General features: G+C 45.0%; 2 protein-coding genes and 1 long non-coding RNA gene across 3 annotated transcripts; 2 read left to right on the forward strand and 1 right to left on the reverse strand.

Annotated features, from left to right (window-relative positions):
• Positions 1 to 10,255: 10,255 nt before the first annotated feature.
• On the forward strand, positions 10,256 to 15,552 carry LOC123426273 (WPP domain-associated protein-like). Its single transcript, XM_045110074.1, has 6 exons — positions 10,256 to 10,444; positions 10,970 to 12,930; positions 13,008 to 13,134; positions 13,834 to 13,935; positions 14,256 to 14,353; positions 14,804 to 15,552. Exons 1-5 carry the CDS (start codon positions 10,427 to 10,429, stop codon positions 14,337 to 14,339), a joined length of 2,292 nt encoding a protein of 763 aa, XP_044966009.1. The 5' UTR covers positions 10,256 to 10,426; the 3' UTR covers positions 14,340 to 14,353; positions 14,804 to 15,552.
• A 1,109-nt stretch (positions 15,553 to 16,661) lies between these two features.
• Positions 16,662 to 19,036, reverse strand: LOC123426274 (N-acetyl-D-glucosamine kinase-like). Its single transcript, XM_045110075.1, has 7 exons — positions 18,677 to 19,036; positions 18,425 to 18,572; positions 18,147 to 18,338; positions 17,882 to 18,010; positions 17,506 to 17,675; positions 17,182 to 17,312; positions 16,662 to 16,915 (listed from the first exon to the last, which is right to left on the reverse strand). Exons 1-7 carry the CDS (start codon positions 18,876 to 18,878, stop codon positions 16,832 to 16,834), a joined length of 1,056 nt encoding a protein of 351 aa, XP_044966010.1. The 5' UTR covers positions 18,879 to 19,036; the 3' UTR covers positions 16,662 to 16,831.
• On the forward strand, positions 18,846 to 19,334 carry LOC123426275. Its single transcript, XR_006622127.1, has 2 exons — positions 18,846 to 18,937; positions 19,036 to 19,334. It is a non-coding gene; the product is annotated as an uncharacterized LOC123426275 (long non-coding RNA).
• The last annotated feature ends 7,472 nt before the right edge of the window (positions 19,335 to 26,806 follow it).

The raw sequence follows: 26,806 nt of genomic DNA on the forward strand, positions 1-26,806 counted from the left end.
TTTCCGAATAGCACGTAGTAGCAGCATCTATAAAATGACATAAAGATTTGTAAAGAACGCACGGATCTGAAAGTTTCAGAACCGTTGACTAAAACCTCTCTCACGAGCAAGACGTGACCAGACCCCATAACTATATGGGTGTTGGATTCGTTGGAATCACATGGTGATGTGAACTAGATTATTGACTCTAGTGCAAGTGGGAGACTGTTGGAAATATGCCCTAGAGGCAATAATAAATTAAGTTATTATTATATTTCTTAGTTCACGATAATCGTTTATTATCCATGCTATAATTGTATTGATTGGAAACACAATACTTGTGTGGATACATAGACAAAACACTGTCCCTAGTAAGCCTCTAGTTGACTAGCTCGTTGATCAAAGATGGTCAAGGTTTCCTGGCCATAGGCAAGTGTTGTCACTTGATAACGGGATCACATCATTAGGAGAATCATGTGATGGACTAGACCCAAACTAATAGACGTAGCATGTTGACCGTGTCATTTTGTTGCTACTGTTTTCTGCGTGTCAAGTATTTGTTTCTATGACCATGAGATCATATAACTCACGGACACCGGAGGAATGCTTTGTGTGTATCAAACGTCACAACGTAACTGGGTGACTATAAAGATGCTCTACAGGTATCTCCGAAGGTGTTCGTTGAGTTAGTATGGATCGAGACTGGGATTTGTCACTCCGTGTGACGGAGAGGTATCTCCGGGCCCACTCGGTAATACAACATCACACACAAGCCTTGCAAGCAATGTGACTTAGTGTAAGTTGCGGGATCTTGTATTACGGAACGAGTAAAGAGACTTGCCGGTAAACGAGATTGAAATAGGTATGCGGATACTAACGACCGAATCTCGGGCAAGTAACATACCGAAGGACAAAGGGAATGACATACGGGATTATATGAATCCTTGGCACTGAGGTTCAAACGATAAGATCTTCGTAGAATATGTAGGATCCAATATGGGCATCCAGGTCCCGCTATTGGATATTGACCGAGGAGTCTCTCGGGTCATGTCTACATAGTTCTCGAACCCGCAGGGTCTGCACACTTAAGGTTCGACGTTGTTTTATGCGTATTTGAGTTATATGGTTGGTTACCGAATGTTGTTCGGAGTCCCGGATGAGATCACGGACGTCATGAGGGTTTCCGGAATGGTCCGAAAACGAAGATTGATATATAGGATGACCTCATTTGGTTACCGGAAGGTTTGCGTGCATTACCGGAAAAGTTCCGGGCTCATCGGTAGTTTACCGGGAGTGCCGGGAGGGGTGCCGGGGACCATCGGGAGGGGTGTCACGCCCCAAGGGGTCTCATGGCCTATGGGAAGAGATAAACCAGCCCCTAGTGGGCTGGAATAAGTTCCCACTAAGGCCCATAAGGTTTGAGAAGGAAAAAACACAAGGTGGAAAGAGTTTCCAAGTGGGAAGGTGGAATCCTACTCCAAGTAGGATTGGAGTAGGACTCCTCCACCTCCAATTTCGGCCAAACCTTTAGGTTTTGAGGCTGCCTCCTCCCCCTCCTCCTCCTATATATAGTGGGGTTTTAGGGCTGATTTGAGACAACTTTGCCACGGCAGCCAGACCACATATCTCCACGGTTTTACCTCTAGATCGCGTTTCTGCGGAGCTCGGGCGGAGCCGTGCTGAGACGAGATCATCACCAACCTCCGGAGCGCCGTCATGCTGCCGGATAACTCTTCTACCTATCTGTCTCTCTTGCTGGATCAAGAAGGCCGAGATCATCGTCGAGCTGTACGTGTGCTGAACGCGGAGGTGTCGTCCGTTCGGCACTAGATCGTGGGACTGATCGCGGGACGGTTCGCGGGGCGGATCGAGGGACGTGAGGACGTTCCACTACATCAACCGCGTTCACTAACGCTTCTGCTGTACGGTCTACAAGGGTACGTAGATCACACATCCCCTCTCGTAGATGGACATCACCATGATAGGTCTTCGTGCGCGTAGGAAAATTTTTGTTTCCCATGCGACGTTCCCCAACAGTTGGGTGGTGAGCGTACTCATGGTACCGACGGAGAGGGTAGATGGGTTCGACATTGAATCTAGATGCGATCTATGTGCGATATAGGAGGAAGAGGATCTATGACCATATGAGGAAGCGTATCTCCATCCGTAGGTGGCTGTGGGGTTTTATCGATGGGGCGAATAACCTGCCGTGGCGTACAAGTTGGAACGATCGCTAGGATACGTTCGGTACAAAGAGATCGAGGGGATTGCGAGATCATGAGAGATTGTGCTAATAGAATACAAGAGAGAGAGAGAAAATATCTAGGACTCTACTCTATCTTATGTTTAACACATGGATCATCTAATTTTTCTCTCGAGCGAGGGTGCACTTGTTCCTCGCCTGTTGCTTGTGTAGGACGCAAGCACACACAGTTTCCTTCCCCAACGCAGCGAATGACGCTACGTCCGTCGCCTTCGTCTTCACGATGTCGTCAGCGAGGCGAGCCTCGGCCACCCGCATCCTTGCCTTACCATGATGGGCTGAACGGTCCCTATAGCCATCATAACCCAGTGCATCGAAGATGGGGTAGCAGACGGACCTTGAGCCTCTAGCACCGGCAAATTTGAGGCAGAGCTACCACAAGGCCGAATGGGCAATGGCCCGCCCAATATTTAGAAATTTGTACACAACGTTTTTCAATGTTAGGCCTTAGAACACTAGCGCCTTAGAACACCAGCCCGAGGCTATTTCTTTCATTTTGGTAAGCCCAACCCGTCCAGAGTTGGGGTTCAAGCTCTGCCACGGACGCAATGGATTCCTGTCAGATCGACTCAGTCGTCGGTTGGGTACGCTCCTCTCGGGAGTGGTGCAGGGCCATAGCCTCCTCCACCTCGCATGGGATGACTCCCAAGTTGACAGGTCACAAATGGTCAGAGTCGTATCCGCCCGCCATGTCGGAGAAGGTCAGACATCGCAGGAATGAAGCTTGAGAACGGAGTGGGGTGACTAGGGTTTTGGGAAGCGAATGAAGATGAATATATGTGGGATCATGGTGAGCTGTTCTGGACTGAATCCGACGTAATGGACGCGTCCGGACCTTCTATTTTGAGTCAATTCCATTTCTCCCCCTAACTTGAGCCACCACGTGGGGTTTGCCCCTAGTTTTTAGGTATGCTAAAAAATACCCCTCTTCCGTTTGTGGCCCATACAGAAATCCCCCTCCAGGCCGTTTCCGTCGGGTCAATGGTCTTTGACCGGTAACTGGGCATCTGTCGGACATTTTGGCCCTTGGTTCTTACATGTGGGCTCGCATCTAAACGTTATCCACTCGCTCACTCTGTTTCTTCTACCTTGCGACCACGCACGGACTGGAGTAAGGTGATTCACTGGAGGCGCACGAACGACATTGTTCTGGAGCTCAGACAGTGAGGTCGCGTGGATGTGCACCTCACGCATGTCGTCCGGAAGCTCTTCTGTCGCCGTGGAGGTAAGTTATTCTTCTCTGATTTGTGTGCGCCTGCGGATTTCTCATTAGGGTTTGAGCTAAAATTGGGGATTTGCTCTCTCGTAGGTCGATGGGGTCGGCATAGTGCAGTTCTCCTCCGAGTTCTACATGTCGGATCCGAGTTATTGCGGCCTTGATAAGCTTTCCAAGCATCGATGCCCGGGGCACGGGCTCGTTCCCGCTCGCCGTGTCGCCTGGGGAGGAGCAAGCACGGGGAGACGTTTTCTTGGATGCCCACTTGATGTAATTTGGTAGATTGTATCTGCTTTGCAACTAATTGGTGCCGAGATCGCATTTTGACGATATTTTTTATGTTGCAGCTTCCTGATGAATGTGAATGGGCTATTTGGGTTGACCCTACTCCTCGAGATCTTGTTGGGCGTGCATTTGAGACACTACATGATGGACTAGAAGCAAGTTAGATCAAAGCTCATCGTTTAGAGAAGAGGGTGACACATCTAAGAGAGAAAAAGAAGAAGTTAAAGTTACAGTTGCAGAAGAAGAATGATCAGATGGAAACATGGGCATTTCTGATGATAATTGTTGGCATATGCATTCTATCCTATTTGTTTGGTTCAAAGAATGCATATTAGTCAGTGAGAATAAGCTAGTTTGGCACTGAGTAGAAATTAGCTTGATCTTGTGAACTTTTTCATGATGTGAGTTGTTCCTGGTTGTGTAACTTTGATGCTATGCATCTTTTGGAAAACAAAGTAATTGAAAAGCATCAGTTGGATCTTGTGATCTCTCTCTGTCTTGTTGTTTTTGTTTGTACCTCTCCAATCCATATTACTCGCCGATCAAATGGTCCCAACGAAACATGATCAACATCCATTTGGGCGACAGGTAATACGTGCCGGATGAAGTGATCGACAACATCAATGATCAATGATAATGCATCATTGTGGTCACTCCAAATAATACTAACAAAATGCCAAGATCAACAACAAGGTACGACTACCAGCAACATCACTTAAGATACTTGTACATAGGTTCAAAAGTAACATGACAAAACATGATCCATTACATAGTTCACACATCAACATCAACTAAATAGTTCAAACAAACAGATGGTTCAAAGCATATGTTGCATTGACTACAGTCATGTCCAACCCTTTTGATTTTGCAAGCAACATTTTCATAACTTTTGGAATTATTACATGACCAACATATGTTGCTGCAGCAATGCTTTGCCTAATGTAAATTTTCTCCATTATGTATTGTCTTATTCTGTCAAGGAAATCAACAATGTGTAGCCCTTTCCACTTTCTAATCTTTGAATTAAAAGACTCTGCAAGATTATTGTTAACATAATCTAGCTTGCAATTTTCATTGAAAAGAGCCCTTGCCCATAACTTAGTGTGGTGCTCCTTTATGTACTCTTGCACACCTGGCTTGTTGTACAACCGAGTGAGATGGTACTTGTGCCTTTTCAAGCTGTAGGTCAAAGAACAGGGCCACAAGTTTTCATCAAAGAATTTTCCTCTAAACTTTTTACTAAAATTAGCTGCAAGATGCCTCATGCATTCCCTGTGCTCTACACCTGGGAACACATCTTCTACAGCTGACTCAAGTCCCTTGCAGGCATCAGTGTGAATAACTAATCCCTCTGGATGGCCTATTAGGTATTTCAAGTTCTGGAAAAACCAAGTCCAACTCTCAATGTTCTCTGTCTCTAGCACTCCATATGCAACTGGAAAGATCCAGTTGCATGCATCTACATCACAAGCACTAACAAGTTGTCCTCTAAACCTTCCATTTAATGTTGTTGCATCTACTGCTAGATATGGCCTACAACCAGCCATAAAACCTTGCCAAGAGGCCTTAAATGATACAAAAACTTTCCTAAAGCACTCTTTGTACCTTTTTTGCCCATTGAGTTTAATCTCTACAGTGTGTCTATCAATATTAACCACACTATCAGGAGATGCCTTTTCTACTTCAGCTTTGGAAGTATACAAGAGTTGGAATGAATCAGTCCATTTACCATAGATGTTATCCAGTGCCATTTGCTTACAATAAAAAACTCTCATGTAAGGGAGCTGCACCCCATACTTCTTTCTCAAGTCTGTCTGCAGAGTTGTCACTGAAATATTAGAGTTCTCCCTCACCCAGTTCTTCATAGCATCTGCCACCCACCTACTCTTTGCGGACCTGAGCCTTTGCCTCCTTGTAACACTTGGGCATATGTGAGCTGTCTTGTTCACTTTGACCTGCAGCAAGTAATAGTCAGCAACAGTCCATACAATCATGAATGCACAGTTATTACTAAGGGAAGTTATTATTTACACTAACTATATTAGTCCTATAGTGTATTACCTGAAAAGGTGTGCTATTTCTCATTCTGGAGGCATGCATCCTCCACTTACACCTTTCGTAAGCACAGTGAACAGTTAGTCTACTGGGCTCACTCTTGTCAATTATAAATTCACTCTGGGTCTTGATTGAAAAGGTGGCAAGTGCATTCCTACAATCTATGATATCTGAAAATATAGTTCCTTCTGCTAAAGAAGGATCATCTCTGTTATATTGCACATCAGGCCTACCCTCATCCTCTGTCTCAGAATATCCCATGTCCATGTCCTCCTCTCTTTCATCAGAGTCTGTCTCCTCAAATTGTGGGGGTGGAATGTAATCTTCACCATCATCCTCAGACTGCTATCAGGCTCTGAAGTTGCAGCTGCTGATTTCCTTCCTCTAGATTCACACCTTTGAGACTCTGAACTACTAGCTGCTGCTTTCCTTCTACTAGTTGTTGCTTTCCTTCTACTAGTTTGATTGCTTCTAGGTTGTGAAGGATTGGGTGCAGATCTTGCTACTCTACTCTCTGTTTCCCCTCTTTTCCTTTGTATGACATTAATTTCTAGCTGAATTGAATTGCTCTCAGCATTTGTGGCAAACATAACCCCTAACTCATCATCATTTTGAACTGACACCCATACAGTATTCTGCATGTCCCAATATCTAGATTCTACAGCATCAAAAATACCCCATGGATATTTATCACTTATAGCACCTCTAAATTGGACAAATGTTGATGTTTTGTCCACCACAGAAGGAAATGTGAAGCCTGTACCGGCTCCTCTTGTGCCACCATTGCCTATGATAGTGGTCTCCATTCTACAGCTGAGACGAAAAGCTCTTTCTGGTTTCATCCTACGATACAAGCATGTAGTAACCACTAAGAGCGCATTCAATCGGGGTAAATCTATGTACAGTAACAAAACACAGATCCAGGTCAAGATTCAAAGAAACTTACCCTGCTGGAATTTGCATTCCTGTCGTCTGCGTCGTCTGCCTCGATGCTTCTTTGGCACCACCGCAATCACCGGCAGCCGCCATCTCTTGTCGACACCGCCTCCTTTAGCGCTGTAGCAGAGGGAAATAGACGGTGGATAATCACCTCCACTCCCACCGCATCCCGACGCCCGCAGTCCTACAGATCCGCCGCAGCTAGTAGACCGCCGGTGAGGGATTTAGGGTGACCTAGGTTTAGGGTTTCGGTCGCCAAGAGGGGAACGAGAGAAGAGGTGTGTCGCGAGGTAGGAGTGAGCGAGTGGACAATGTTTAGATGCGGGCCCACATGTAAGAACCAGGGGCCAAAATGTCTGACAGATGCCCAGTTGCCGGTCAAAGACCATTGACTAGACGAAAACGGCCCGGAAGGGGATTTCTGTAAGGGTCACAGACGGAAGAGGGGTATTTTTAAGCATACCTGAAAACTAGGGGCAAATCCCAGGTGGTGGCTCAAGTTAGGAGGAGAAGTGTAATTGTCCCTTCTATTTTTGCCCTAGATTTGGGCTAGACAACGGTCTATCAGTCCGGGCGTATAATGACAATATGATGCATAAATCTGAGTGAGCTTTTCTCACCGGTCAATGACCAGACCATCTGCCCAAGCTACAGGGTATATGTGTTTAAGACGTGTGACTGTAGATTCATATGAACACGCTATCCTTAGGAAGATTTTGTACGGTCGTAATAGAAAAAACAGGTCACATGCTGTGTGTCTCCTGTTTGTCTCAACTGCCAATATGAACATGCGAAATCTTATATCTAGGATTAAGTTAATGGCCAATAGATCAGATCCAAATATACTTTATTGCAGATGAGTTAAGTGGACGATCTCTACTATTCTGACGTTACATATTGCTATGCTTGCCGAGAGTATCACATGATCACCTCTCACAGCACATGCTTACTTCGTTGTGATACATCGCTCTAGTTTCATTTCCATAGACTATTATTATCCCCTTCTATTTCTAGTTTCATTTCCATAGACTATTATTATTCCCTTCGATTTGAAAATGCATGACCACCTCTCAGGGGAACTAGAACGAGTTCTTTTCCTTTTAGGGCATCTTCAATACTGATTCTTCCGTGATTTCCTTCCGATGCACGCATCAATGCCGGCTCAGAGCATGCAGCGACCGACATTGATGCTCCATGATGTGACCAGACGGATGGACATCGCTGACCGACGAGAGGAACCAACTCCAACCACTCGCTGCACTGAAGCGGCTGACTGGCCGTTCGCATGGCTTGGTAGCGGCTTTAGCCTTGCTCCGGTGCCATCCACATCACGCTCACCTCATCGCTTTGCACATCCTCCTCCTCCTCTCCGGTTCCCTCCACAACTCCAAGGATGGGCAAGTCATGGGCCTTGATGCCGACATGCGGCGGGTCCGGAGGATCTTGGCAACACTGCCCTCCAACTCCGGGACTGTCTTCCTCATCGATGGGCGGCTCCTCATAGAAGGCGGAGATCGGCATCTCGTCCGGTGACGAGGACCATCAGTCGCAGCAGCAGCTAACGCCGGTGTTCGCCGTCATGGATGAAGAGTATGAGCAGCACATGAAGGTGATGCTCCGTCGCTCCATCCCCCACGTCAACAACCCGGTGGGGCCACAGAGATGCTCCTTCACGTGAAGCCGGAGCCCGCCTCCCCTACTCGCTCTCTCCTGCGCAACCGCAACATTGAAATCGTACACTACGTCAAGGAGGAGCCCCTCTCGCCGCCCCCCACGTGTCAAGGAAGAACGGTTCTCTCCGCCCCCCCTCCCCCCCCCCCCCCCGCATAGAGGAGGGCACAATCTGCCATCTCGCCACGTCAAAGAGGAGCACCGATCGTTCCCGCCCCTGTCCCGTGCGATCTTCAAGAAGGCGCGTGGTCAGGGAGCAACGTCTGCGAGATAGGCGCAACATGGTGCGTCAGTCGGACTTCCTGGACTCCGACGTACCATCGCCACACATCATGGCGGACCTGGCATACGCGTGGGCGATGGACCTCTATGTCACGATGGAGCAAGCGTCGTCGCTAGCGCCTTGATGAGGAAGTACGGCGAAGAGTGGTCTCTCAGCGAGATCAACACCGCAAATGCTACCTCCTCCAAGGCCCGTCGCCCTCTCCCCTCGCCCACATTGTCAATGGCCGTAGTCGCACTGCACACGACGCATGAGGAAGCAGATAGGATCATCCGCGAGCATCAGACGGCCGCCAGGAAGCCCTTCTATGAGGCCGCGCACTTCAGTCGCCCGAAGCCGTCGTCGATGACAACGGCTCCGACGACGATGACGGAGGAGCAGCCGACTGAACCAGCATGGCCTATGGCTACAGGTCACCGTGAAGTATAGGGTAGTATGTCATTATTTTATTTTTAAGGTTTTTAGTTCACCTGATGATATATCTCGGTTTCTTATAGAAGTTATCTAAGTTAAAATGGCTTTCGTTTGGCTTGTTTGAGTTTGCATCAAAATTTGTCATTTTAGTTAAAATTTGTTTGAAACGTAACCTAACATATATGGCTAGTTTTAGATCGCCGAATCCCGCATCCGTGTCTCCGGACTAGTCTCCCGTGTCCATGCCTAGATGTGAGAGCCAATTTAAAGGTCAGCGTTGAAGATGCCCTTAGCCCACTACGTCGAATTCACACTATCATGAACTATCTTTTCTCTTTTTTTTCACTTTGTCTCTATCATATGCATGTATTCCGGTAATTTGGAGGGTCGCATTAGGACATATCAGGACACTTTTTTGAACATGTTTGTGGACATATAGAGGATGCTCTAAACATACGGCCTTTGACTTTTTCAATGGATAAAAAGTTTAATGACCTCTTGATGCCGCACTTTAAAATTCGATTCTTCGAGTCTATAATTAGGAGGTCCTTACTTTAGCCATGGCATGAAGAAAAAAGATTGATACGTGATTACTTGAGTCATTAGCTAAAAAAAGATAGGATCAATCAACCAAGAGTAAAATAACCCCGAACGAACGGACAAATATTTGCCGGCAAGGTGATGAGACGAAAAGCGAGGCAAAAAGAAAAACCAAGGGCAAAAAGCCATGGGAGCGGCGAAGTGGAAGCAGCTGGCCGCACCCGGCACATCGGACGGCCGCCCTCAAACTCCGCGCGAATCCTGAAGCTCGTGCGCATCTCCCTCGTTCTTGTCCCGTGCTGTACGTGGATGATCAATCCAGCTCAGCGCCCCACTCTCTCTCTCTCTCTCTCTCTCGCCACCGCCGACTGCTGGGCCCCGGCGACACATCACCAGTCCCACGCTCCCACCTCCCAACGACCCCGCCGTCCGATGGGCCCCGCGTTGAAACGGACCCCCGACGTCAGCTTCTCCGTGCCGTGCGATGTGGCTTCTCGCTTCACCCCCGACCCCCAGCCGCTGGTCCGTCCGTTATTTACCACCCCGCCTCGCAAGGCCCGGTGGTGACTTGTCTGCTGTGTCGTCTTCCCCGCGGCGAGAGCCAGCGATCGGTCGCCTCGCCTGGTCCAATCCACGGCCCGGTTTCACCGCCACCGCCTCTCCGTCCGTGTCCGCTTCTCCCGCTGCAACCACCCTACCTCTCCCAACCCTAGCCAGAGGCCTCCTCTCCTCCCAGCCGGGCGGCCACCGCTTTCGGGGCCGCAACTCCTGCTGCCCATCCATGGCGCGGATCCAGCCCGTAAGTGTTTCCCCATGCTCCCGCTTCTGTTTCCTTGTGCACTACTGTCAAATTTGGCGGTAAATCAACCGTCTACACTCGGCCGATGACCCGATGGCTTGTAACTGGAAACGGAGAGCGTCGCGGCCGTTTTTGTTTAGGGTTCTATATATGGGCTGAGGGAGCTGCGCGAGCGAATCTAGCAAGGTTGAGGGTCTCACTCTGTGCTCTGCTCTTGGTTGGTTTGGTGCTTGGTAATGATAGGGATAAGAAGAACCAAATGCTGTTACTTCCGACTCTGCATTTTTACCGCAACCGGCCGGGACAGTTTTTTTTTGGTGTGGGCTGGAGTGGAGGAGATACACCTTTTTGCTGTTTTCTGCCCATTGTTATGGCCGGCTGTTAAGTGGAAAGCAAATTGTACTACTCGTACATCACAATGAGGCAACAGTATATACTCCACTTGGACATTTTTCTACTACTGCCAAAGCGTAAACATCATCCTAGAATTAACTTTTCTAATTTTTCTTCTTCTAAATGCTGCAGGTGTTTGACCAAGGAATGGATCCGTTTCTCGGTAGGCTCACTATACCAGCCGCCAACACTAGCCAATCACGATGTACAGCTCAGAATGGGTTGTCTTTACTCAATGGGCCTTCTCTTGACACGCACTCGTCTTTGGAACAAGGTTCAGCAGTGCCACCGCCGCCATCCTTGCTGTCCTGCAATTGCAGCTGTGATGTCGGAAGCGACTTTGAGGCGTTTGCAAATGTAATGTCGCGGCTGCATCACCACATCTTGGATGCAGATGTAGAGATCAATTACGCAGAGTACTTAGATTTGATGAAGCTGGAAGTCGACCAGCAGCTTGATAAGCTCAAGGAGGATATGATGCCCTTGAAAAGCCATACCTTTCTTCATGAGAGTGATGCAGATGTTTCATGCCCTGTGATATGCCTTCATGGAAAGCCAGTAGTAGAGATGGATGAGGGGTTCGATGACCTAAAGCTACTCTTGATAGTGGTCTTCCGGCAAATTAAGGAGATGCTGAGCCTGTTCAACGCTTCGATTCACGATCTTCGGTGGGAGCATGACTTGCAATTAGAGGTCACCGGCATTATGCTCGGAGACTCTATCAGAACTCTTGAGGATGAGCTAGACAAAAAGTTTTTTGTACAAAGTTCTATTGTCAACAATCTAAGGAAGAACCGGAAGGAAACTGTGGTTCAGTGTGGTGCAATCCGTCAAGAATTGATTTCTATATCGGATATGCTGTTACCTTCAGAAGACGAATCACATAGTTCCCACAGTAAACATGAAAATCTGGGTAGCAGGAGTAACAGATGGAAATACAATCTCTTAAGAAAGAAAACAGAGGAGGAACACTCTGCATCTTCCAGTGTGGAAAACAAAAAGTCTGCAACACAGAGATCTATAAGTCCCAGAGAAGTTATTTCTGAAAAATCTGACTTTCGGCATCTCAAGGGTTTGACTAGGGAAGAAATCATAAACTACTTCAGATCTGAGATCAGTAAATTAAAGAGGTTGCATGAATTGTACTTGCAAGATAAAACGGAAGAGCTTTTCAAATTCAAACGAGAGAAGGCGTCATTAGATCTTAAGCATGATGTAGAATTTGAGCATCTAAGAAAGAAAGTTCCTGATATCATTTCAAGGGTGGACACAATCATTTCTAATACCATAAAGGTGCCTACAGTTTGCAGCACTAGTGAGGCACTTGAGGAAAATTGTAGATTGAATAATACAATCGATTCACTATACCTTGAAAACCAGCACCTTAGCGGTTTGCTTGCAGAAAAGGTGAATGATATTAAGGAATTATCGTGCCAGATATCTGATGCCAGGAGGGACATATCACTTCGATTGTCACTTGAAGAACAACTTATGAGACAAGTCGGCACCATTCAAGGAGACTATGATGATTTATTTGTTGAAAGCACTATTAGAGATGAAGTATACCGTACCGTGACAAGAAATTTTGTTGACGACTGTAGGACCAGCATGGAAGATGTCTCACGGAATTCTCAAGCAGAAGTGTCCTCACTTGAAGCTAAACTCTCAGAAAAGGAGAAGGCATTATGTTTAGCTAATGAAGAAAATCAGAAGTTAAAAGAGAAGTTGTTGTTACTAGAAAAGGAGCTCTTCATCCAAAATAATCAGGACGATCCGGAGCTAACCAAGCAAGAGAGCGAGGAAATGATACTTCGCGATATCGAGATGGAGCCTCGTGTATCACCAAGATCATATGAGAGTTCTGAGCAGAGTATGGAGGATAAGGAGCTCGTCAAACTGAGCCAGACTTTAGAGATTGCATCAACTACCTTACAGGAAGTTGAAACAAAAAAGTTGGAATACAATGGGTTTCTAGGTAAAAATGAGCACATAATACAACTAGATTTCATTATGGTATCTATTATGGATTTATCAAAAGAATTTGTGGAGATTGAACATAAAATTTCAGGAGACATCAAAGGAAATGAGAAAAGGTATGTCCATCTGTCTTCTGAATATAATCCATATTGTTGATTCCCACACAAATTGATATTAGTATTGCTGAATTCAGGTCAGATAATCGGAGAGATCAATGTAACCATGTGGTTCAGCAGGCAATAGTACTAACAAAGAAGGGCCTCTCATATAAGCAAATGCTAGATAGAAGACGTTCCGAGCTTCGAAAAGCTGAAGCTGAGGTATTTGTTTTCTGGTCATATCTAATGTTTCTTTTTGAACAAGGGATCAATCCTTTCCAATTGGTCTTATGTCGAGAGGTATCTAATTCATAAGGGCATCTCTTATCCCTGCAAAAAGAAGAAGGTGGTTCTTATTTCTTGCTATAAGTAGACAGTGAATTCTCCGGATTGAAAGGATGCATGATTCCGGCAAGAAGCTGGGTGTTTGGTTGGGCATAACTTTGGCTTATAAGCCAAAGAAGCACCTATTTTTGTGCTTTTGGCTTATAAGCCAAGGCTAAGCCTAACCAAACATTTGGTCCAAGCTATGCTCATCCATTTTTCAGATAAACCTGTGATTTTCTTAGCTGCATCAAGTTAATTTAATATCTTCTGAGCCCCATTTCTTATTTTTGATTCAGTTATTATTATTTTCGATTATTTGAGCATCTGAGGGTAAAACTCATAGATGGTTACATAATCGTGTTCATTCTGTGACTGTTAAAGAGGATTGGCAATAATGTGGCAAATAAGACGTTGTTCATTATCAGCATGCAAGTGAGTCTGCTGATATGAACCCCTTCGAATTTGGTTGGGATACATTGCATGCCCTTTGTTTGAGTATACTTTTGCTTGACTTCAGTTATTGTGCAAAAGATAACTTGTGTGTATGCTAAATTCATATTATGACCTCTCTAAATGTTTGCCCATTTGATTCAGGTTGACATTCTGGAAAACAAGGTTACTGCACTCCTAAGTATTGTGCAAAAGATATATGTGACTCTCAAGAATTATTCTCCGGTCTTTCAGCAGTATCCTGGGGTAAGTGGGTCATGTGGTTATTCTAACTTACTCATCTAATGTGAATCACTTGCTTTGGATACCTAATGTGATTGAATTTTGCACCTCCTGTGGCCGCCTGCATGCTTTTGCCTGTTACAAGTGAAAGTCCAAAATAACTGGTTTCCATGTTTTGGTACTTGCATATATGTGCTTTATGATGATGGACCATTTGTATTTAGCATTCAGAAGGGAAGAATCCTTGCTCTGTGCATCAATGATGCAGATGCTGGAGATAATATATCTTCAGTTTTCTAAGAAGATGGGAAGAATCTTGCTCATACTTAATGCCTTGTGTGCAGTTACTGGATGCATTCTTGAAGACCTGCAAGCTTGTTGCAGGTCTACGGAATAAACAAGAAGATGACTTACAAGATACAACATAAGCTGGAGCTGCTAGGTGAGATAACCTTTCTTATCTAGCACTAAATGGATATGATCAAGTTGTAAATTTCAGCGTACACTCCAACCCAATTGATTAGATTTCTTATAAATATCCATTTGAAATTATCTTATCATTAACATGGAAACTTGTTAACTGCTTGTATGGGGAAAATCTAACTATTAATCATAACCAGCTAGCATATTCTCTAATATTTCAGGATGAAGGTGTGGCATGCTACTGTAGATTCATTTAGTCACCTCAAAATCCCCACACTGCCATACTGTTTGAATAGACAATGTATCACCAGTACCTTAGGGATTACATATTTGACACATGAGACTCAGGTTCTACAAACTAGGGCTCTAAATTTTAGTCATTAACTCATCACTGATGTTCCATCACAACTGATTATGTGTATGAAGGCTGATCGGTGCTTACTATTGATTTACCTTTGGCATTTCACAGATAATATAGGTTCTAAATTTAGTCGGGAGAGGCTTAAGATGTGCTAGAAGGCTATTGATGTCATGGTGGAGTAAACATTATCCTATTACGAATTGACAGTCATTACGAAGTTGTGGGTGTCTATCAAACTGAACGTTGAAAGACGGGGTTATGAATAGAAGCTAGGTGCACTGCGCATAGCTTTCTGATTTCTATACGCATATGGCTAAACGAAATGTGAATAGTTGGTTAAGTTGTTTCATAGCTGGCCACTCCGCAGATGGTATACATATTGCATTGTGTATGTATAAGTGAATATGGAGTAGCATTTTTTCGCGGTGGAATATTGAATAGCATTCTGATTAATCTGAATAGCATTTTTTTGTGGGGGGATATTGAACATTGAATAGTTACGGCATGTTTAGTTCATATAATCAGTGCGGGTGATGGTATTTTCGCCAGCAATTTGTATATACACTTATACTAGCCATGTACTCATATTGTTTATCCTGTAGTAATGACTTGTAGCATCAAGATATACAAATGTGGTGTAGTTTAGTTATTTTCCCCCTTTTATCAAAATTCTCGTTTTACTAATGGCCATAATAAGTCTATATGTAATATACCAATGTACTATCTTAGAGGAAGCTATTTTTTCAAGAAATGGATGTATTTCGAATGTAAGTCGAAATGTATCAAGTTTTCCAGTTTTTAGTCATGATTGAAGTACTTTTCAATTTATCAATAAGTTATTGAAGTTACATGGTTAACGTGTACCTGAGCAATGTATGTGGTTGACTGATATGACTGTTGTGGACCTGTGGCCATTGTTTTGATGTTTGCTTGAGCAATAGTTGACCGCATTTGAGGCAAGTGCCTGCCATTTGGCTTATTTTGTTCATTCTGAAATACCTATATGTCTCTCTTCCAGGCATCCGGGCTTATTTTTGGGCACCGTGTCATACTGAGCTTTAGGTATTTTTAGGGCGACTACGGGGGCAAAGGCCATCCTGAACCAATTTTCATTTTCAAAAGGATAGAAGGCGATAAAACACAGAGAAAACACAACGGGTACAGAAAGTATGACCCGATCAGGGGAAACAGAGAGCCACAGATCATGTCGAAGGACAATGTTCCACTGAGTCAACCCCTGCACCTCCTCTTGACCATCACAAAATGACCGCCACGACCAGGCAGAGCCACCCGCACTAAGGAACTTCCCTCTGAAGGGAGAGGGAGGGAGAAAGAGAGAGAGTCCCCGGAGCAGAGCATGCCCCCACACCCCCACAGGAGGACGTGGGGTGAGCGGAAAGAAACGCCCCCCGCCACCTTTAGGCCTCGTTTGGTTAAGGGGGATTGGGGAGGTTTTGAGAGGAAAATCCCCGGGGGCCCAGAAACCCCACAGATCCTCGGGCATCCATTTGGTAGGAGGGGTTTGCTTAGCCCAATCCCCTCCGTTCCCCTTCAATCCCTTCCTATCCATGTGTTTTAAAACCCTCCTCGAGGGACTAGTGAAAGCAAAACCCCGGGGATTTGAGAGGATTGGGTGGAACAAAGGGATTCACCCAATCTCCTGAAATCCCTCCCTCTCAAAACCTCTCCAATCCCCCTTAACCAAATGAGACCTCACTGGGGCATGCACTCCCTTCGCTGGCGTCCCCTTGGGTGGAGGGAGGAAGGGGAGGTGCCTGGTGGGCGGTGGCAGCGCGATTAGGGTTCCGCGGTGTCGTCGTCAGAGTGAGTTGTTAATGTCGAACGTTCATTCAGAGCAAGACCTCACAGAGGACACAAACATCTTCAATTCTTTTTTATTGCACCTTTTTCTATTGAAAAACTTTCAGCTAAACTAGTATTCTTTCTTTCCTTTTTCACATATTTCTTAAACTAGTATTCTTTCTTTCCTTTTTCACATATTTGTGATATAAACCTTGCTGAAGACATTACAACACATTCAAAACAACTTGCTACAACAAATGCAAAACACTAGGTGATAGTGCGACACAGAACATAATTTACACGAATGTGGTAGGAGATTGAGCGCTGGACACTTTAAGCAACAGCCCTCAGGTCACCATCCAGTTCACTTGCTATGGCATTCCATGCTAGTAATGCTGCACCAACAGCTGGTTCCACCTGCAGGTACAGACAGACATAAGCTTTCTATATGAGATTTAGTTTGGACATTTGTCTTGGGATCTGAAGATATTCATTCCTGAGGTGAACACCATTTCTACAACTTTGTAAACTAATCCGTAACTTTATTCCTGGTGCAACTAAAATCTTCTCTGACATAGGAGTATTTTTTTACATCAGTCATTTAATTAAAGATGGCAGGATCGGCAGAACGTTTCCGAGTAGGCATTATGGTAGACACACAATATGTTTATAGTTTGGCTCACCTCGGGATGTATTGGATATGCCCCTGGATAAGTCTTGGTAACACAATTTATCACTTCCTTTCCAATGTCCCACCGCTTGTTTGCCTCAAGAACTTTACCGACCATAACGAGCGGAAATAGATCTTTTCCATCTGCAAAATTAGAAGGTCAGAAACATGTTGAGATCTTTCTTCCTGAGGTAAACAAATATAGAGGATCCAGAAGTTCAATTTTTTGTGAGGACACTAAATTTATTTTTCTATTTGCCATTTTTATGGCAAGTGGCCTATATTTTTGTGGCAAGGCCTGTTATGCATGTCATTCAGAAGGAAGTCGCTATTTCACCTTCCCCACTCAGCGCAAGTCTCTGCACTACAGCCTTGACACTGGAAGCTAGTTCACCAACTGAATTGTGCAAGATCTTGTTTGCTACTTCATCGCCGGCTTCGGCGGATTCTACCACAACAGGCAGAATGTCAGCGATGCGTGCCCAAGATTGGTCTTCGTATGTCCAACTGTCATGAAAAGAGTGAGCAGGTAAGCAATTGTTGCAATTTTCATGGTAGCACATTATTGCAGTTTTTCATTCTGTGATCTTCAATCCTAGTTAACATTATGCTTCAGCTCACATAATGCCAGCAGATGAATATTTGAGTAGACTTGCACTTGTTTCCACACTAAGTAAAACCAAACAAGTTGATCGATTCAAAAGGATATTTACCCTATCAGTTCATCAGGCGATGCGAGTCCAAGGAAGTCAAGGATGTTGTTTGTGAGTAGTGTTTCAGGACCCCTGCCATCATAGGCCCTCACAACTGCTGTCAATGCCTGTGCTGAAATCCCATAGCCACTGCAATATATAGTGCCACAACAACTAGAAATCAGCTTCAGTAGTTGCTTCTTAACCAGTTTCCTCCTCCACTTAAAAGATATAGTACCATGTACCAAGGAGTTAAAAGATGGAGAAGAAGTTTGTTGTGTCTAACCTTCCCCAGTCACCTAGCACTGGCCCTGCACCAGCTGCCCGAGCTTCCCTGCCGTCGGTGGTGAAACCGTAGGCTATGGTCCCTGTCCCTGCGATGAGCACGCAACCGTGGAGCTTGCCCATGGTGCCGCTCGCCAGTGCCGCCACCGCGTCGTTCTCCACGAACAGCTTCACATGGCTCGGAAAGATCTCCCTGGAACAGACAGATGTTGTTTTTCAGAGCTAATTCAGCTTCCCTACGGATTTCTTGGCAGCAGGTACTAACAGATCGATAAGCACCTGAGCCAGTCCAGCATTCTGTGCTGGTCGATGGGGTGGTTGACGCCGGCCACGGCCAAGCAGACCGCGCACACGTTTGATCGTCTCCGGCGAGCCTTGTGGAGAGCCTGCGCCATCACTCGCTCCAGCGTCTCCCTCGCCTTGTCCTCTGAAGAATTTCAAGCCAAAAGTTATCAGGTGGAAGTGGAATCCAGCCGGGCAGGCCAGCGTTGATGTGATGGTTGGATGGCAGGTGGTGGTACGCCTACGTACCTCCTACTGAGTTCTGGTTCGAGCATCCGGCGACGGCGCGGGCGAGGACGGGGAGCGGGTCGGCGAAGGGCATGGCGGCCGGGATGCAGACGCAGACGGTGTTGCTGGCGCCGCCGTCAACGCCGAGGACGACGCTGCAGCCCATGCGCGGGCTGTGGCGGTCCTCCATCTCCCATATGTCCCTAGCGGTGTACCTCTGCATCCTCCCTCCCTTCCTCCCCCCCCTGGTTAGCTACCCCAGACCCAGCAGACAGACGAAAGGTAGGAGGTATATGCTCTCCTTCTCCTTCTAGGCTCTCCCTACCAAATGATGCAGCTCGATTGGTGACTGCAGCTTTGTTATATATATGTACATGTAGCGGGTGCACTAATAAGTCGCATCTAATGGCGACATGTTTCGTCGAGGAGAAAAGGACAGGGAGACGAAGGTGACGCATGGAACGAAATTGCAAGTGCAAGGGCGGCTGTCCGCGCGCGCGTCCAATGGCGCGACGGCCGAGTTGTTTAGGGACACGCCTCTAGTAATCCGCGTGCTTTGTCATTTCCTGCCAAAGTTACACGGTTCGTTACTGACAGCACTGGTATAAACCATGGATCTTACTGGACAGTCTGCTGCCAAAGTTACAGTTTTATGGGTACCGCGAGATTTTTGCTGTTATTTCTAACTTTTTGTCAGCTGCTCTCTTGATTCTATCTCTGCCGGTGCCGGTGATTGGTACAACCGGTCGGCCGCTGGGAGAAGATTCCAATCTCTTGTTCTTGGTAAAAACGGGCGTTGATGTTGGACAATGTTTTCTTCGGCACCCCCTAGTTTTTATTTTCTTTTGAAAATTCGGTACCCCTAGCTGAATCAACGGTTTTAGATTATAACATGCTTTCTCCGTTCTTAAATATAAGTCATTTAAAAAATTTCACTAGGAGACTACATACAAAACAAAATGAATGAATCTACGCTATGTTCGTATACATCCGTATGTAGTCTTTTAATGGAACCTTTAAAAAGATTTATATTTAGGGACGGAGGGGTACCAATTTCAATAAGTGGTTATGGTGAGAAAATGCCAAATGAAGGTCGGACTCCATGGAGAACAAATTTGAAAACTTTAAAATTTAATCTTTTTCATTTAAAAATTACTGGAAAAAATTTGTGTGTACCTAGAGACATAAATATAGATGTGTGTAAATTTCTAGTGGAAATATGTTAAAATGAGAGCTAAAAAACAAATAGGTGCTATTTTAGCATTTGCATTGTTCTCCCTCAAAATTCATCATTTTATTTTTTACAGCTCGCAATTTAAGATATTTCATCCTAAAATTTTACAGACATACACATTACATCCTTTTATATATGTATATTTTTTCATAGTTTTTTAAAACTAAAAAGTAAATTTAAGTTTTTCAAAATTAGAACTGCCATGGAGCTTGGTCTCAAATGCCCTACTCGTTATAGTGGTCAAATGAAAAACTAATCAACTTAGGGCTTTTTATATCATTACAAGAATTTGAAAACATATGAATAGAAAATGCGTAGATTTGAAATGTGAAGCAAACCAAATTTTGCGTTCTTTGGTACAAATGAGCGTTGATATTGCACAAGAAAATGTAAATACTATTACGGAACTGAACAACACCGACCACGAGATTGCATCATCAGAGACGAGTTTTCGACCAGTTAATGCCTCGGGGTCAGGCATTAACCCCGAGGAGGGTTGTGATGGGCTTGGTGAGCAAACGTCAAAACTCAACCACTTTTATGAAGGTGAAACCCAAAAGATTTTCGTTGGGGCGTAACCCTCTTAGCTACGCGCCACATCGAAACCGGGTGTGGTGTCAAATGGGCAAGGATCGGCTCCGCACCCGCATTCTTAGTGGAGCGCTACATTGGCGCCCATGTGTAGTGAAAAATGAGCAAGAGTCTTCACATTTGACTCGATGAGTGCGAAGGGTAAGGAAGCTAGTCCAGTCTAGGAGGATCCTCTTAGGTAGCTGGAACGTAGGGTCTTTGAAGGGTAAGTTTCGGGAGGTAGTTGATACATCAGTGAGGAGAGGTGTTGATATCCCTCGTGTCCAAGAGACCAAATGAAGGGGACAGAAGGAGAAGGAGGTGGAGGGTACCGACTTCAAGCTATGGTACACGGGGACGACTGCCCAACAGAAATGGAATAGGCATCTTGATCAATAAGAGCCTCAAGTATGGAGTGGTAGACGGTAAGAGACGTGGTGACCAGATTATTCGAGTCAAGCTGGTAGTTGGGGACTTAGTTCTCAACGTTATCAGTGTGTATGCCCCGCAAGTAGGCCATAATGAGAACACCAAGAGGGAGTTTTGAGAAGGCCTAGATGACATGGTTAGGAGTGTACCGATTGGTGAGAGGCTCTTCATAGGAGGAGATGTCAATGGCCACATGGATACATCTAACACAGGTTTTGAAGGGATGCATGGAGGCTTTGGCTATGGCATCAGGAATTAAGAAGGAGAAGATGTCTTAAACTTTGCTATAGCCTACGACATGATCGTAGCTAATATCCTCTTTGAAAAGAGAAAATCACATCTAGTGACTTTTAGTAGTGGTCTACACTCTAGCCAGATTGATTTCATCCTCCCGAGAAGAGAAGACAAGCGTGCATGCCTAGATTGTAAGGTCATACCTGGAGAGAGTGTTGGCCCTCATCATAAGCTTGTGGTTGCTGACTTTTGCTTTCGGATTCATGTCGAGCAGGACAAGGATGTCAAAGTCGTTAAAACGAAGTGATGGAAGCTCAAGAGGGAGGTAGCTCAGGCGTTCAAGGAAAGGTTCATTAAGAAGGTCCCTTGGAAGGAAGGAGATGATACAGAGAACATGTGGATGGAGATGGAAACTTGCATTTGTAAGGTGGCCTCAGAGGAGTTTAGAGTGTCCATGGGAAGTAGAAGTGAAACTTAAGATACCTGGTGGTGGAACAATGATGTTCATAAGGCAATTAAGGGGAAGAAATATTGTTTCAGACGCTTATACTTGGATAGGGTGCGAACAACATAGAGAAGCACAAGATGGCAAAGAAGGCCGCAAAGCGAGTTGTGAGTAAAGCAAGGGATTGTGCTTATGAGGAATTCTACAAGTGGTTAGACATGAATGAAGGCGAAAGGGACATCTATAAGATGGCCAAGATCCGAGAGAGGAAGACGAGGGATGTTGATCAAATCAAATGCATCAAGGACGGAGCAGATCATCTCCCGGTGAAAAATGAGAAGATTAAGCATAGATGGTGGGAGTACTTTGACAAGTTGTTTAATGGGGAGAGTGAGAGCTCTACCATTGAACTGGACGACTCCTTTGATGATACTAGCAGACGTTTTGTGCGGCAACTCCAGGAGTCGAATGTCAAGGAGGCTTTAAAAGGGATGAAATGAGACAAGACGATGGACCCTGATTGTATCCCCATTGAGGTGTGGAGAGGCCTCAGGGACATAGCGATGTCATAGCTAACCAAGCTTTTCAACCTAATTTTTCAGGCAAACAAGATGCCAGAATAATGAAGACAGAGTATATTAGTACCAATCTTCAAGAACAAGCGGTGTGTTCAGAGTTGTACTAATTTTGATGGAATTAAGCTAATGATCCATACAATGAAGCTATGGGAGAGAGTCATTGAGAACCTCGCTTGGAAAACGTGACCAAAAATCTATTTGGTTTCATGCCTGGGAGGTCGATCATGGAAGCCATTTTCTTGGTACGACAACTTATGGGGAGATACAGGGAGCAAAAGAAGGACCTACATATGGTGTTTATTGACTTGAAGAAGGTCTATGATAAGATACCGCGGAATGTCATGTGGTGGGCCCTGGAGAAACACAAAGTCCTAGTGAAGTACATTACCCTCATCAAGTACATGTACGATAACGTTGTGACAAGTGTTCAAAAAAGTGATGACGAGACTGATGACTTCCCGATTAAATAGGACTGCACCAGGGGTCAGCTTTGAGCCCTTATCTTTTTGCCTTGGTGATGGATGATGTCACAAGGGATATATAAGGAGATATCCCATGGTGTATGCTCTTTGCGGACGATGTGATGCTAGTCGATGATAGTCGGGCGGCGGTCAATAGGAAGTTAGATTTATGGAGACAAAACTTGGAATCGAAAGGTTTTATACTTAATAGAACTAAAACCGAGTACATGAGGTGATGTGTGAGTATTACTAGGCACGAGGAGGAGGAGGAGATTAGCCTTGATGCCAGGTGGTGCCTTAAAAGGACACCTTTCGATATTTGAGGTCAATATTGTAGAATGATGGGGATATCGATGAAGATGTGAACCATCAAATTAAAGTCGGATGGATGAAGTGGCGCCAAGCTACTGACATTCTTTGTGACAAGAGAGTGCCACAAAAACTAAATGGCAAGTTATATAGGATGGCGATTCGACCCGCAATGTTGTATCGCGGTGAGTGCTGGACAAGAAAAAGACGACATATGCAAGAGTTAGGTGTAGCGGAAATGCATATGTTGAGATGGATGTGTGGCTACACAAGAAAGGACCTAGCCTGGAATGATGATATACGAGATAGAGTTGGGGTAGCCCTGATTGAAGAGAAGCTTGTCCAACATCATGTGAGATGATTTGGGCTTATTCAACGCAGGCCTCCGAACGCTCCAGTGCGTAACGGACGGCTAAAGCGTGTTGAGAATGTCAAGAGAGGCCGGGGTAGACTGAACTTGACATGGGAGGAGTCCGTCAGTAGAGATCTGGAGGACTAGAGTGTCACCAAAGAACTAGCCATGGACAAGGATGCGTGGAAGCTTGCTATTCATGTGTCAGAGCCATCAGTTGATCGCGAGATCTTATGGGTTTCACCTTTACCCTATCCCAATTTGTTTGGGATTAAATGCTTTGTTGTTGTTTGTTTGTTAATGCCTCAGAATTAGTGATTACGTGTCCATCACACACGGGCTAGCTCCCCGGTTCGTGACGAGTGACACCATTGAGTGGCTAATCGGTCAGTGATAACTATGAACAAACTGTTATAACAGTCGGGTGACCGTCCGCCGCTGCATGGAGAAGGGTTCACAAGTACTAAACAACAACACACAAATTGCAGAGGCAATACCAAAAACAAGAACAAACATATAAACATTGCCTTTTCATATGTCATCACATAGACAAAGACTTGCACGTTTCATACAACATCCTTTGCTAATACAATTTGACACACACTACTGATACATTTGTTTCACTACACTTCACATGAGACTACACATCTAATACATGGAAGTTTAAACTTATCACCTTGTGATGTTATTAGCTTTTATCATCGCTTCCACTATATGATTAGTGAAAGACTTGTTTTGTTCATAAGGATTGGGTTACCTAATAATGGTTTGTAACAAGGAAATACATTCTACTAAAGAGCAACTTTCATAATTAAAGTCCTTGTAATCCAAGATAGTGGGTCATCACTAGTTAAAGTTTTGATCTCTCCAAACCCACTTTTTCAGTTTTAGCATTAGAATCATCACCCTCCAAGCAAATGTGACGTTTTATAGCTAAAGTTGACTCATCTCGAGTACCTTTATCATTTATATTTAGAGAAGTAAATAAGGATTCAATAGGATAAATACCAATCATTTTAAGATCTTCATCATGGTTTTGGTAAAAACCGAGTGGGATAGCTTTTTCTAGGAATTCCTGCTTCGTCCTCAACTTAGCGGTCCTCTCCTTACTTTCATTAATAGATACTTGGATAGATTTAATAGTCTCATTGAATTAATGCTTACGTGAAGCTTTACTTTTAAGAGTTTCTACGTCAAGAGCAATTCTATCCATGTTTTTAGCCAAAGTATCGATCATATGTAGCTTTTCATCTACCATAGTATTAAAAATCTTTTGAGAACCATTAAATATTTAATTGTATTCTAAAGATTAGAGGGTATACTATTAGCATTCATAGAAGAATTCCCATAAGAAATACCATAAGAATTTCCATAGTTGTTAGAGGAGTTACACGGATACGACCTAACATTGATATTTCCTCCATAAGCATTGTTGTTGAATTTGTTTCGCGAGATAAAGTCAACATCAATAGCATCATTATTTTCTCAACCAAAGTAGACAAATGCATATAATTTGTATCAACATGAGTATTTTTGCTAGCAACCATATTCATAAGAGCATCCACTTTTTCACTCAAAGTAGCGATTTCCTTAACAAAAATTACCTTCTTACCAGTTGGAGCTGTCTCGGTGTGCCAATGAGAATAATTTGTCATGTTGTTGTCAAGAAGTTTGGTGGACTCTCCTAAGGTAACATCCATAAAGGTACCACCTGCAATAGAATCTAGACGATTTGCAGACACGAAGTTTAGTCCAGCATAGAAGTTTTGGATAATCATCCACAAGTTTAAACCATGAGTAGGGTAATTTCTAATCATCAATTTTATCCTCTCCAAAGATTGTGCAATATGTTCATGATCATGTTGTTTAAAATTCATTCTTTGATTTATAAGGGAGATGATCTTAGCAGGAGAAAAATACTTGGCAATAAAAGTATCTGTTAGGGCATATTTTATGCTTAAGTAATTTTGGTCATTGATGACAGTACCGCAAAGGACTAATCGTGTGTGTTAAGATTTCAGATAACACATGTCAACGGCACAAGACGACTCGCCCCCCCTTCCATGGAACAGAAGCACAGTGTACTCTACGATTCTCTTTCTTTGAGTCATAGGAATGCCGTACTATTAAGAGGGGACCCGTAGTGGAAAGGTTTGGGTGGAATCAATTTTGCACGCACACACTTTATGTCCCTTCCCCTTTCCTGCAACTTTGGAGTGGCTCCCGCCTATGGTTTATCTCTTCTAAGCAAAAAGGTCTCCCAGCGGTAGTACCGCTAGGCCTAGCGGTAGTACCGCTGGAGCTGGCGGTAGTACCGCTAGCCCTAGCGGCAGTACCGCTAGTGCTGGCGGTAGTACTGCTGTGCTGGCAGTAGTACCGCCCCTGGTCAGCGGTAGTACCGCTCCGGGGACTTAGTACCGCCTTCCTAGCGGCTGTACTCCGTCGGACTTTTTTGCGAAGACTTTCTTGGCGATGGTTGGCCCGGTAGTGCTTGTGCACTACCATGGGCCTAGTGGTAGTACCGCTGCAGCTAGCGGTAGTACCGATGGAGTGCCAGCGGTAGTATCGCTGCAGCCAGCGGTAGTACCGCTGGAGTGCTAGCGGTAGTACCGCTAGGCTCGGGCTGTGAGTGGGAAAACAGTTGGATCCCCCCCACTATATAAGGGGTTCTTCTTGCTCTAGAACACTACCTTTGACCCTCCCAAGCTCCATTGTTGCTCCCTAAGCTCAAAAGTGCCCGATCTCTCTCCCTAGCCAATCAAACTTGTTGATTCTTTAGGGATTGGTTGAGAAGGCCTAGATCTACACTTCCACCAAGAGAAAAGTTGATTCCCCCACCAATCCCTTGCGGATCTTGTTACTCTTGGGTGTTTGAGCACCCTAGACGGTTGAGGTCACCTCGGAGCCACATTCCATTGCGGTGAAGCTCCGTGGTCTTGTTGGGAGCCTCCAAGCTTCGTGTGGAGTTTGCCCCAACCTTGTTTGTAAAGGTTCGGTCGCCGCCTTCAAGGGCACCTATAGTGGAATCACGGTACCTTGCTGTAACGACCAAGATGCGGTCCTTTCCGATTTGGGGGTCGAGGCCCCCGAATAGGAAAGAAGCGCATCTAAGCATTTCGCAAGCAAGTAACATAGCACAAATAATAATAAAAGTAGACAATTCGGGATTCAACTGTCTTCTCATTATTAACGCAGAGTACATCACAGATACAATCAAGGTAGTTCCGCTACGGACTACAAAACATGAAAATGCTATGCTACCCTGCCTGCAGGCCCACGATCACGACCACGCCTCAGTCCTCTGGATAGTTCACGTAGAGGCGGTCTGTCTCCTCGTCGTACTGCCACGCCAGCTGGGTGCCGTCGGGATCATCTGTCTCTGGGGTACCTGTACCTGTTGGGAGTTTCGGAGGAATCCGTGAGTCACGGGGACTCAGCAATCTAAGACCTTGGTGCCAGAACTAGTCATGTTATTAGGTAGGGCAAGGGTGAAGTGTATAAGGGTGCAACATCCTAAGCTGGATTAAGTGGCTAACTTA

Source organism: Hordeum vulgare, chromosome 2H, assembly GCF_904849725.1.
Source record: "Hordeum vulgare subsp. vulgare chromosome 2H, MorexV3_pseudomolecules_assembly, whole genome shotgun sequence".
NCBI classification, from domain to species: domain Eukaryota; kingdom Viridiplantae; phylum Streptophyta; class Magnoliopsida; order Poales; family Poaceae; genus Hordeum; species Hordeum vulgare.